Source organism: Folsomia candida, unplaced genomic scaffold, assembly GCF_002217175.1.
Source record: "Folsomia candida strain VU population unplaced genomic scaffold, ASM221717v1 Fcan01_Sc007, whole genome shotgun sequence".
Classification (NCBI taxonomy): Eukaryota; Metazoa; Arthropoda; class Collembola; order Entomobryomorpha; family Isotomidae; genus Folsomia; species Folsomia candida.
Window position 1 is genome coordinate 2,322,218 of NW_019091199.1, and position 13,075 is coordinate 2,335,292.

General features: G+C 38.8%; 2 protein-coding genes across 18 annotated transcripts; one reads left to right on the plus strand and one right to left on the minus strand.

Moving 5' to 3' along the window:
- Positions 1-52: 52 nt before the first annotated feature.
- Positions 53-1,980, plus strand: LOC110852514. Its single transcript, XM_022100604.2, has 4 exons — positions 53-548; positions 630-812; positions 1,012-1,349; positions 1,422-1,980. The coding sequence occupies exons 1-4, from the start codon at positions 473-475 to the stop codon at positions 1,941-1,943; spliced, it is 1,119 nt and encodes a 372-aa protein (XP_021956296.1). The 5' UTR covers positions 53-472; the 3' UTR covers positions 1,944-1,980.
- LOC110852548 lies at positions 1,969-13,075 on the minus strand. Of its 17 annotated transcripts, XM_035853549.1 has the most exons (8): positions 12,325-13,073; positions 11,601-11,715; positions 7,343-7,414; positions 6,623-6,708; positions 6,451-6,533; positions 6,274-6,345; positions 6,116-6,201; positions 1,969-6,048 (listed from the first exon to the last, which is right to left on the minus strand). In XM_035853549.1, exons 5-8 carry the CDS (start codon positions 6,512-6,514, stop codon positions 2,260-2,262), a joined length of 4,011 nt encoding a protein of 1,336 aa, XP_035709442.1. In that variant the 5' UTR covers positions 6,515-6,533; positions 6,623-6,708; positions 7,343-7,414; positions 11,601-11,715; positions 12,325-13,073; the 3' UTR covers positions 1,969-2,259. The 17 variants fall into 17 exon arrangements, with proteins under 17 accessions (XP_035709442.1, XP_035709457.1, XP_035709455.1 ...); XM_035853564.1 differs by having other exon boundaries at positions 6,623-6,626; positions 7,371-7,414; positions 11,601-13,075; XM_035853562.1 differs by having other exon boundaries at positions 6,623-6,669; positions 7,384-7,414; positions 11,601-13,074.

Consider the following 13,075-nt stretch of genomic DNA (forward strand, 5'->3'; position numbering starts at 1 on the left):
AAGTTGTGTTAACCAACATGCAAAAAAGGGTTGGAAACAAAGCATATTGTGGGCAAAATGCACGATGGATGTGTAATCGTGTATATGCAATGTGATTTTACAAGATAATATACCTACATCAACTTGTATCATTTTCCATTTGATGAAACTAACGAATTCTACTAAATAAATATACTAGAGTGCATACAACGTTATGAATTCGGTGACTCCAGGGTATTTGTACCGCATGCCATTATGAAATCATAACATTTTGTATCCATTGTCTTATATCTGATATTATTTGTAATGCTGATAAGCTGATGATAAAATGATGGCATGACACGATTAAAAGATAACTTGAAAATTAAATAGTTATGGACCTCCCAACTATCACACACGATCAATAATTGTAAATTAAAGGAACGAATTGAGTTTAAAAATCTGTGGCCTCCATAGTTGTACAGTCATCATAGTGTACACACTTTCCTGCAAAATGTCTAAAATTCCTCATGTGCTCTCCCTGGCTTTGGTCTATGCAATTTTTTGTGCTTCGAGCATATCAGGACAAGGTATACAAAAGTGCTTATTATTGCATGTTAAAAATCCAGTATTTTTTATTTTCTATGTTTTAATTTTGCATTCCTTTTCAGATGAAAGTTGGCAGCTTGGACCATTTGTGAAACAAGATGCGGTGAATCCAATAATGGGTCCCTTAAACTATACCACATTCTTCTGCCCTATTCGACAAGAAGCCGTGAATTGGGAAAAGAAGGACATTTTCAATCCTGGAGCTATTCTTAAGGATGGAAAAGTCCACATATTGTACCGTGCAGGTATTTAGTTATTGGCGTTTTTAACCAACCATAGGCTACGATAATTATTCAACCCAGCGAAAACTGTTTAAAATGTTATTGAACAAGTTAAATAACTTTCAAAAAATATTTACATGATTATCGATTTTCGTACCGTTTGTTTTGAATATCATAAGTATTTTGCATTTACAAAAGTTGCATGGCTTCTTTTCGTCTTCAGAGGACGACGTGGGACTCTACAATGGAACTTCCCGTATTGGGTTGGCCATTAGCATGGATGGGGTGAATTTCCAGCGATACCCTCTGCCCGTGTTTTATCCACAAAATGATTCTTTCGCCATTCATGAGTGGGAGGGTGGTTGTGAGGACCCACGCATTGTGGAATTCAATTCAACATATGTCATGACTTACACGGGATATGATGGGGACTTGGCAAGATTGATGGTTGCAACTTCAACGGACTTGATAACCTGGACCAAACACGGTTCCGTCTTTGCTGAGGCCGAGGGTGGCCAATTTGTAGAAATGTGGTCTAAATCTGGCTCCATTGTGACACGGGTGATATGACGCAGCTATTATTTGTGCCGTAGATGTAGTGACCTTATAAATTTGTACTTTCTATTTGTCAAGGTCTCTGAAAAGGGAAAGCAAGAAGCCGTGCGGCTTAATGGAGTATTTTGGATGTACTGGGGAGAGACGAGCATCTTTGCAGCCACTTCGGATGATCTCGTCAACTGGATTCCTGTCACTGATCCAAACGGAACGGAAAACGAATTCAATCTCACGGCCATATTTGAACCACGTGAAGGGAAATTTGACAGCGATATTGTAGAACCTGGACCTCCAGCTATTCTTACAGAACGTGGAATCGTCTTTGTGTACAACAGTAGAAATCTGGATCCCTTATCGGGAGGTGACTCCAATTTACCAAGGGGGACATACTCTGCCGGGCAAGTGCTACTCAATGCAACCAATCCCATTCAAGTGCTCAGCCGGTTGGAAAACTACTTTTTTACTCCGGAGAAAGATTACGAGGTTATCGGACAGGTCAACAACGTTGTGTTTCTCCAAGGCCTGGTCTCATTCAATGGCTCGTGGTACCTCTACTATGGGACGGCAGACTCGAAAATTGCATTGGCCATTATTGAATAAACCAGAATAAATCATCACAAAAATAATCATCTTGGAACCTTTATCTTCACTTTTTGGTCTTTCTCGCTACAATCTGGGATACAATCTATAATCAATCTATAATCGCTACGATCTATAATCATTAACTTACAGCTATATTTCATGAAAGAATATGTTGATACAAATAACGCATGCATTTTACATAGATATGTAAAATGACAAATGATAAATTATTCTCTAAATTCGCTTAAAAATGAACGCTGTGATATTTTTGTTAAGCGTTCCATATCATATTTTTTTACCATTAAGTAACCTAAAAATGTCATATCCATTGTAATTATTGTAACCAATTGTTGAGAGTGTGGAGACACTCCCAGAAATCATTTGACAAGGGTTGCTCCTGAGATCTTGGCAGATTTGCAGAAGACATGATGAACGCACAAACAGTGGGTCCAACTTGCTTCAACTTTAAGAATTGTCCTCGAGTGATTGTGGAAAACCAGGTCGAAATGGCGGAGCTGACGGTATTTATTTCAAGCGGGGTCAGTAAAATTGGCACTTTTGCTCCGTTAAGAATTGCCTCGAGTACAGGTTTGCATCGTCCCACAAACTTGTTGGCACAATTATAGTTGGATGCGGTCGAACCAGGTGGGGCCTGACCAACAACTGGGGGAGCTCTGTTTTGTGCAGTTGCATGAAATGAGGGATAAGTTTCAAATGGTCGCTGCATTGAAATGCGAAGCCTGCTTGACGGATCGACAACAACATTTCCTCTCGAAATTTCCAGTCCCAGATTCCAATCTTGTTCAAGTTGGACCTCTTGATTATTTCGAAACCTGTTCCCATTGTTTAAGATGGGTGGACAGAAATAGGGGGACGAATCACGAGTGCAGATTTGATATGGGTAATGTGCATTGGATATAAAAATATCGGGACCACCCACTTGGGCCTGATTTTGACTGATAAACCTGACCGGCGTGCCATAGCGATGTTGTTGGTTGTAGTTATTATCCTGTGACGTGGGCCCCTGGGGGTAGTTGTTCTCTTGGTATGGACCGTGGCGATTATAGTCGTGATAACTGGCACCAGGATACTGATGCCGTCGATCATTCAAAGCGTCCCCCGAGTTTTGGCAGTTGGTCGAATAAGAGGTGGCATGAGAATCTATTATCTCACGCTCCTGGTCATCCTCATTTGTATCGTTATCATTCTGGTTGTAATTATTGATATTCATGCTTTGGTTAGCATGATAGTTATTCATGCTTGTCGCTGCTGCTTCATTGCCCTTACTGGTAGAGGCTGCATTGCAAGTACTTTCTTGCTGTCTAGTATTTGGCACGATGACGGAGATGTATCCTTGTCTCGGGTCGTCTAACAGCTCGGGTAATCTAGCTTGTGACGGGGTCGACGATGTCCAATATTTATTAGTGCAATTGGTTTGAGAATTTAAGTTTGTAGAAGTCGTGGAGACTTTTGGGTTGTCGTTTTCCACACATTCTGATGCTCGACCTGATTGCGGGTGATTTTGAATCAAATTAATTAGATCTCCATTATTCTGTCCACCAGGTTTGATGGGTGGCATACAACTCATTTGTTCTTTGCTATTTCGTCGATGCGAAATTATAATATTTTCAAAGTTTTGGCCTGGTTCTGATTGTTGTTGTTGTGCACCAGTCTCAATTTGTACCTCCAGAGGCTGGTTCAGTGAGCAGGATTCCGAAGCCTTATTTTCCTCATTCTCGTTATTCTGGTCACCGCCTGCTGAAGGGGTGCGATGATTTTTCGTAATTTTGCGACCTCTTTTTGACTTCAGTTTTTCCTTCAAATCTACACTCCAAAGACCGTCCGGAATGTAAAAATGGTCACGTTCCATATGTTGTCGGAATCCTAGATTAATTTCAAGAACCACATCCACATGTGGACAAAACCCACACTTCTCGCCAAAAGGGTGAAAGGCTTTGTTGTGCTTCGCAAATGACCCTTTTCTAAAAGAAATCAACATGAAGCAGATCCAGCATTTGGATTTGCCGTGGGTTCGGAGACACAATGATGCCACACTCGGAAAGGAATAGCTCTTCATGCATACGTTACACTGGGACAACTTTTTTCGGTATTCGGTAATGTGTTGCTGCAATATTTCATTATCATTCGGCGTGTATGCATGGGGTCGCGGTGGGGAGTCAACAGGGCGGTGGGCTGTTTGTTGCCAAATTTGCAATGGTGGTGGGTGATTAGATGGTAATGGGTCATCAATTATGGGCTCGTGTGGATAGTGTAGTGTCACAGTTGCAGGTGGACGAATTTCCTCGTGATGTGTGCTATCCTTCGAGTTCTCAGCATATCTCATTCTTCCATCACTGGAACTCATTGCATGTCTATCTAACAAAGCTGTGCTCACTTGTTGCTCTTCAGGCAGAGTTTCTAGTCTTGTTTGCAAAGTCGTAGAATAGGGTCCACCAGTTGAATCCATATTTGGAGAAACTTGGTCAGGTTGAACCTGCGCCTCTTCTGCCTCGCCAACTTCAGACGGGGGAGGAGTATTGGCACTTGACTGTGGCGAAGAAACCTCCGAGATATTCGAGTATAATTCTCTTGACCTTGTCCATTCCAATCTCCAAAACTCTGCGGAACTCAGATCCTCCGGCTGTTCCTTTTGCACACTGATTTCAGAATCCTCGTCTGATAAAATATTTCTTATTGTGGGCATGTCCGGGCTTTTCCTTGCATTTTGATTTGTTGTTTTAGCCCAACGTTTTTTACGACGTCGTTTTCTTGTCATCCTTACAATTTTTATATTCTGATATTTGTGTTTGCTCTGACGAATTAATTTCAAAGCTCTGGCCACCGAGTTCTGGCGTGGTCTTGGGTGGACTAATTCCCCACCAAAGTTGTGAATGTGTAAATGTACTGCAGAATGTTCTCTGTCCCTCTGTTTACGGGATTTACGACACAGACGCTTGGTATACTTTTTAATAATTGGAATCTCATTTTCCCCATTGTCTGAATTCCTGCACTCCGTTCCTGCCGCAGGTATCACTTCTTCATGATCTATTGTCTGAGATATGAAATCTGAATCACTCCAGGACGAGAGTTTATTTCCATCATTGCCTTGTAAACCCTTCATTGTTCCCAAGTCCAAACTATTTAAAGTCTCGGCCCACCCAACCCCGGCAGAATTAGAATTATGCACGGTGGATAATAATTCAAGTTGAGGGTGAATATGTTCAAGAGTTATTAGGTCTGAATCCACGTGCTCCGAATTGATATCTCGCAGGACAGCTATTTGTGTACCATTTTGATGCTCGGGAGAAAGTAGACTGTCCAAAAATGTGTTCACCTTTTCCCCAATGGACGACGACCCGTGTTCCTCTGATGTGAGTGAATTTGAAGAGATGTCATTTCCCACCACGCTGTCCTCCGTTAATGCAGATTCAACGACCCCTATTACCTCCCAACCTTCCGGTAATTCGAAGAAAGTGCTTTGATCATCCAAATCCCAAATCTCATTCGTGTGCAGAGTTACTTCGGGTTGTTGTGTGGGATCAATCAGTTGTACAGAGCCAGAAGGTGGCATCATTTCCTTTGCTTCCGTCCCAATGTCCTCCGAGGAGTCTTCTTTTGGCACAAATCCACTTTTGATGGGGGATATAGCATTGTCATCACTCAGAAAAGTGCAGGGCGGGTCATTTGATGACAAATTAGTCTGGTCTGACATCTTGATTTCCGTTTCTTCTCCAGCTAACACGTCGTCATTGACGCCTGCCTGATGAGTATCTTCTGATTCTTTACTACCTTCGTCCAGCATGTCAGTGGTGGTTGAGCAGGTGCCTGTTGAATCGTTATTCGTGGTGGTGTCCAATTGCGGAGAGGAGCGAATTGGGCCATCTTTGTGCAATGATAAACTTGATGAACGAGATTTTCGAGATATATTTTCATAAATAATTTCTATGCTATCTGAATCAGAGTCGCTGTTGTACGGATCAGTGCCAACATTTCGGACAAGGAAATCTTGGTATTCATCGCAGTCTTCTAGCACCACTGGATATGAAATTTCATGGTCAGTGTCAAGTGGAGAAGAAGGAGACGATTGCAGCTCGGTCGGTGACATTGGGGGTGTGCCAGTTCCCTATATTTTAAGCCACTGTTAACAATAATTTCCATAATCCAGTCGCAATTATGCATATTTCAATTACCGGGGAATTCAGTTTTTCAGAGCAGGCAGCAGGTGGTGCAAAATTTCGGGGTGAATCATTTATGGTGGTCTCATTGCTCGCGTTTTCTGTTTGTATACGACATAGTCTAGTATAAAAAATAATACATGTGGAAATAGTTTTTGATACAATACACATACCTGTGGCAGTGGGACGAGTCGTTAGTGGGGCATCACGTTCCATGATTGAATCTTTGCAAGGGCTAGGTTTTCCTTCGTTGAAAAAAATATGAGACTTTCAATTATCATAGAATAACATTTTTATGAATTTATTTAGAGTCAAGCAAAGGTGATTTTTTTAACTGACTGTTGGCTTACTTTTGTTAGGTGTGTGCAACTTTTGCGTTGGGATTTTTTTTACTTTTGTCCTCCTCTTTCTCATTTCCACATCTCAGTCATCACTGCCCATATTTTATAAGCAAAAAGACTTGTAACTTTCCAACTTTGCATTATGATTATGTACACGATATGTGAACAGTTATCGAGTTACCTATCTGACAAAAGTCAATGAGATGTATTGAGAATCTTTCTCAGATTCTGTGAAATTTCCAAATGTTTGAAAGTATACGTCTACATCTAAGGAGGGGAGCTTGCGAGGTTGATAATAACAGATCTTGATGCCCTTTGCATATGTGGTAGGGTCTCATGAGTGTACTAAAACCCTGAAGTGGTTTGACTCCATGGCCACATTTGCGCCCGCCACACCCACTCAAAAATGCCCAAAAAACGCTTCCACTCCAGTTTTCACTCACTCAAATCCACGTCAAAAATCCAATTTTACTCGGATTTTGAAATTTCTTTCATCATTACACTCCCAGATAGTTGCTTTCTTCAATCCAATATCAAACCCAATTTTTTCGAAATTTTTAGTATTTTTAAAATTTGAAATTCTGAATGAGGATTGTTGTAGTAATCAACAACTCAAATTACGCCTGCGAAATAATCATCAGCAAAATTGAGTTTGATATGGAATTGAAGAAAGAAACTATCTGGGAGCGTAATGGTGAAAGAAATTTCAAAATCCGAGTAAAATTGGATTTCTTGTGTGGATTTGAGTGAGTGAAAACTGGAGTGAAAGCGTTTTTTGGGCATTTTTGAGTGGGTGTGGCGGGCGCAAATGTGGCCATGGAGTCAAACCACTTCAGGGTTTTAGTACACTCATGAGACCCTATCATATATCCAAAGGGCATCGAGATCTGTTATTATCAACCTCGCAAGCTCCCCTCCTAAGTATTTACATTTTGAATGTACTAATTTGCCATCGTCATCAGAGTTGAAGAATCTGCAAAATAGATAAATACCCTATTTATTTATTGGTCCTTCACATTAGAATTGGGGCCTCCTATCCAATTTTCAATTCACAAAGAATAGCAACTAATAGTTTGTCAAAAAAAACTGTCGTAAATCGAGTTTGAGTCAATGCATTTAGAATATCGAATTAAGTATCAAATATGAATTGGAAGTAGACTACTAAATACTCTCACTATTGACAAGTTGAGTATTTCAACCTTAATTCGTATTTGAATTGATAGGAACAGTTGTCAGATTAAACTACGTTAATTCTATATACTTATTTCTCTGAGGTTATAAACTCTGCTTTGAAATTAGAGTGAATGGGGGAAAGTTATGAGGACTCTGCACTTCGCACTTCCAAACTCGGGTTCTCCACGTTTGCCAAGGTCCAGCCTTTCTCCTCTGGACAAGCTGGATCCAGTCTCAATTTTCTGTGAGTAAATATCCAACAAAAACATCCTCGTTGAGGACATTGAAAGGCGATATCGTATGACGCTCCGTAATATTTTGTAAATATGTGCACAACATTTCTTGTCTTACGATTAGTAGCTCCATATATTTTCACATTGAATGAAGGTTACCGTGCGAGGAATAAATAGCATTTACTTACATTCGATACGGGCGGGAGTAACAATGGCGATCTTTTTATTCGGTCAACATTTACTCGCCTCCTTGTTCATCTTGAACTAGGCGTAATAGATTCATACTTGACGAGGTGGTAATAAAGTTGGAAGTGATTGAGAGTGAGAAAGAAAGCTCAATGATGTGGTTGCAGAGTTTTTTGGGGAGGTTTTCCAAGTGGCAATTCTACTCAAAGGGAGCCCTTTATTTGCTAAGACTTTGTTCACAAATTCATCTTTTCTCTCATCTTCGATAATGATTAATGAACTAGCACGAACAGTGTTATTGCGTTGAATGCGAGCTGGGTGATAAATTTAGATGGGAGTTATTAGTGTCTCAGTCTCACCTTTCTGTCTCTTGTCAGTTGAACGAAATTTTCGCTCTTTCTCTTTCTTATTCCATCACTGATTCTCATGCCTCCTAAATACGACATTGGCCAGATTGTGAACATTATTTGCAATAGAAATCAGACGTGTCAAACAAGCTTTTCAAAGGCCGTAGTTACTATTCAAGAAAGGAATACTGAAAACTGAGTAATGCGTAGATAAGCTGATTTAGTTGATGAGATAAGTTATTATGTGCCTAATTATATTTTATGAAGTTTTAATTATAATCCTACTAATTTCGTATGTCAAGTGGTGAAAAATGAGTAGCGTACAGTGGTACATACAAATTTAGGATTAATTCAATAAGCATGAAATGACCAGATTGTAGCCCAGTTAACAGAAATTACTCATTTGTGGCTATGACTTAAGGTGAATTACATTCTAGAAATAAGCTCGACAAGGAAAGAAAGGTTGATGTATTTATTTTAGCTACATATTTGTGGACCGAATGAGCGTGTGAAAAAACGTATTGTTCAAACAAACCCATCATAAGCTTGTTACCTCACAGGTGATGGCTGATGTTGTTGTTATTCACAAACACGACCACGACGATGATGTAGTGAAAGTCTGTCGTCCCGATTTTGCAGATGACAACCCGTAGCAAACTGAATTAATCCTTTGACAAAGTGAAAGTAAATTCCCACACACACTTTAGCACATGGCATTGGAACTTCATGCATGGTTCAGGAAAATACCTGCCAACCAGCCAGCCAACGACCTGCTCGTTCATAGGAAAATATTTGCCACTCAACTACAATAATGTCACTAATAGGAAAGAGAAAGTACTTTCATTGCTTGGATGATTTGTTTAGTTTGTGCGACGTGTCAATCCTGAGCATTTGCATCCGCCGGCGCATGTCCTGCCTGACGCAAACAGGTATGAATAATGTGGCTTCAAGGCGTGTGGTCTTCAAGGACAAAAAGGGAAGCATTATCCAGGAGGAGAAGGCTTAGAGGACAAAAGTACCCTGCTCGGTAGGACTGACTCTTTATATTGGATAGCAAAGTGACCACTGCTCAAATTCGCTAAAAGTCTAGATGAAAATTACAAAATGTTGTTTTAAAAACACATTATGTGCAAACAAAGTTTTTCACCCCTCCCATTGTATCGTTCATGTGTAATACAGGAAATACGAATAGGGTAGCACACAATTTTACTTCCATATCATTCTGGTTATATTAGGTAGCTTTTTCTTGCAAATATGTCCTATTGTCTCCACGTGGTAAAGAGTCGAGTAGAGAGACCACCCCTTTCCCACGTGGTAATGTAATTACCAGAGGTTGGCAAAATACTTTGATCTCGACAAAATACACATGAAGGTGTGAAATATTCTAAAGTGCAAAATATCTACTACCCTGACTTTGATTTGGCATAAATTCAAAGTGATTTTAGGAAGGTTGGATTGGATCAGGAGGGCGAATTGGATAAAAAAATATTAGTACATACATAGAGAAGTAACTTGTACTGGATCTTTGTTAAACTTATTTTGCATACACTGTGCGAACTGTGTGATATTATATCCGGGTGAATATTTAGTTCCCTCTGAACATTTTGTCTATGTATTGAATATTTATATGAAATGATTTTGCGTCGTCCATGAATTCTGGAACTCAAAAATCCTGATTTCCGAGAAACATTCCCCCTTTTGCAAATTTCCAATATCAGAGCTTCGACCCCTCTGCGTTACGAACTGCGTCATACTTTCAGATTTGAAAGGGGGGACATCCGAGCTCATCCAAAGTGGAGCAAACTCAATTATCCTCCTCCAATTTGAAGCCAAGTCAACGGTTGCGATCCACTTCACTTTCCTCACTTTCTCCTGTTCACTTATCTAAAAGTTTCACTAGTTTCATGATCCAGCAATTTCTTCCCTTTTCTTTTTTGATGTGTGCGAATGAGCGCGGAGAAATATTTAATAATGTCAAGTGTTCAGCAGTTCAACTCGATAATAAAATGTGAATTTTGTCTTTTTGAGCCCTAAGTTCTGGTGATGGTGGTGGTGAAACTGTGGAAAGTCCGTGTACGTGTACGTTCCTATCTGGCCAAACTATTCCTCCTCTTGTTTAGGACGGCCTCCCTTTCTTTAATTATGCAATATCTTATCTTTGTCTATGCACGGCTTACAATTGATTTGCGAAAGGTTCTGGTACTCCCGTCTTCCTTGGACACATTATGCATTCATATCCATATGTACATACGCACAGCCAATTTGACTCGAATGTTTGAATATTGACATTCACGCAACTTTTATCATTAATTTTTCAGACCACTTTGAGTCCCAATTCCCAATTTCTACCTGAGCAGAAATATTTTTTTATAATACTTTACCATTGCTTTTGTCTAATACTTGCAATTACTCATCCTGTATAAGTTATATGTATGTACCTAGATACGTATATATGTATCAACAGTTTGTTAGTCCCGAATGATTCAACAGGTCCAATTTCATTCTCGGTAAGTGGTGCTGCAAACTACGGAATTAGTCTAATATGTATGCTGCACAGGAACCGGAAATCTTAAGTTCGTATAAATATACGACAACAATTCGTACAAGTGACTAAAACCTAAAAAGGGCACGCTTGAATTGAATTTTTTAACTTGCCCATGTGCCTGTAAATGTATCTGAAATTTAAGTTTATGAGAATTTAGGTCGTTTCTCTTTAAAAATTGTCCTTCCTGAGTTATGCTAAGCCAAACTAAGTATTTTTCTAATTAATTAAATTGGGGTTGTGCATGGCATATATGAGAAATAGTCATTGGTCAATAAAAATCGGTTTCGGTGCTTTGCTGATTCCTTTGTTACTGGTTTAAGCAAACATTCCAATTTCGATTAAATAATTGCATGCGATCAAGTGTACATGGACAATCGTAACACAAATATTGATTGGAACGCCGAAATACAAAAGTATGAATACATTTATTGCCCTACACTTTGCAAACATTACAAGCACCTGAGAAATAAAGAAGATAGTTTTTAACTCGTCAATTGCTATTATCAAGAGAAATATAGAAATGCTTCCCACCAGCGCTAAAAGAATAGTAAATTATTCGGCTATTATACAAATTTTTAGGAACCTCTATGTTGGATAAAAACAGTCATGGATTTTCTTTGCACGTTTTTAGAAACCGTAATATGAAATAAACTTACATGCAGGGAATGAGCTTACCTTCTTTGTATCTGCGTTGACCATGGTGCTGCTTTTTTCGTGGTGTTATGATGATTGCATATGTATTTTAGTCACATACACGTTATGCATCGTCTGTAACACGAAAAACTTCGCACTCCTAAAATTAAATATCTTCGCCGTTTTATGTCCAGTTTTAGAGTATGATTCAAAGTTGAAGCTAATAGATTGCCTTGGAAAGTGACCATCACAATAATGCAACTTCCAATGATTGCAGCGATTCAGGAGGTTTCTTCAAATATTATTGTCTAAGGTGCCAAATATTTTGAGGGAAACGCCTACGTACTTCTTCCTGAGAACTTTTCACATTTTTGAGCATCAGATAACATTGTCCTGTGAGAGTCATGGACGTTGAAATGTCCAGAAACTTCTCGTTCCTTATTTATCGCAAAATATTTTCCCTCCATAGACACCTCTTTCATCTTATCTTTAATATGTTTTGATCTTAACTGAATGTAAATGCTTTTGAAGATTTATGAATGATTAAATGAATGAATTAAGGAATTGAATTAAACAAAATATAGGAATTTGTGTCCAATATTCATTCTCATTATGCTCACATTTTTTCAAAGATTATTTCCTCACGAATTTCCTGTCTCATTCCATCAATCTTATCTCATTAAGATTAATTTAAGCTGTAGAACTCTAAAATCCGACACAAAATGATAAATATAAATTATTAGGCTTGGGGAGTTTTTGGTGTTACATCCGATAATTAGCTTATCTTAACTGCCATTCAATAGCGTGGAGTAAAATATTCAGGTGAACGTCAAGTCACGATAAATTATTATACTTTATTTAATTTCCCAATTACATTTAGATTTCACAACATGCAGAAAATACTTTTGCATATTTTTTTGTAGAGTAATTTTGTAAGTTTATAAGTTTTTAGAGTTTAAAATAAATTGCGAGAACTATTTACAAACATGTTTACCTTCGTGTACATAAGTACAATGTTGTGCAGTTTGGTCAGCGTATAGTTTAGTTGGTCTGTTAAAGCTGCATGTAAATATTTCGTGCTTGAGTCCCAACAATTAAATTGAACGATACTCATTGAAAATTTTCATAGAATTCTTCATGGATGAACAATTGCAAATTTACATTACTTTTGGCAACCATTGACGGACAATATTTTGCATATTTTTAAATGTACACACGATTATAAGTAGTAGACGACACCAAAATTTAAAATATGAGCTTATATAATTTCAACTATGTATGGAACAAGATCTATATGTAAGTAAACCGCATTTTATTATCGTATTAGCTTCCCAAATAAAAGTTTCCCCTTTTGATGTAGATTTTACCCATTTGCATAAAATACATAGATCAAAACTCATGCAGTGGGAATCGTACATAGGTAAACGTTTCATCGTGAGGGAGCTTTTAAGGTAACATAGCTTGCTTTGGCCACATGAACACCAACAATCTCAAAGGATTTGTCGACCAGCTTATCT

Excerpts from the sequence above, each read along its gene's own strand:
- LOC110852514 (XM_022100604.2), top strand. The coding sequence starts at position 473 with ATGTCTAAAATTCCTCATGTGCTCTCCCTGGCTTTGGTCTATGCAATT. Across the intron at positions 813-1,011 it reads CCACATATTGTACCGTGCAG|AGGACGACGTGGGACTCTAC; the intron begins GTATTTAGTTAT and ends TTTCGTCTTCAG. Across the intron at positions 1,350-1,421 it reads CTGGCTCCATTGTGACACGG|GTCTCTGAAAAGGGAAAGCA; the intron begins GTGATATGACGC and ends CTATTTGTCAAG.
- LOC110852548 (XM_035853564.1), bottom strand. The coding sequence starts at position 6,514 with ATGAGAAAGAGGAGGACAAAAGTAAAAAAAATCCCAACGCAAAAGTTG. Across the intron at positions 6,346-6,450 it reads GTTGCACACACCTAACAAAA|GAAAACCTAGCCCTTGCAAA; the intron begins GTAAGCCAACAG and ends TTTTCAACGAAG. Across the intron at positions 6,202-6,273 it reads GACTCGTCCCACTGCCACAG|AAAACGCGAGCAATGAGACC; the intron begins GTATGTGTATTG and ends GTATACAAACAG.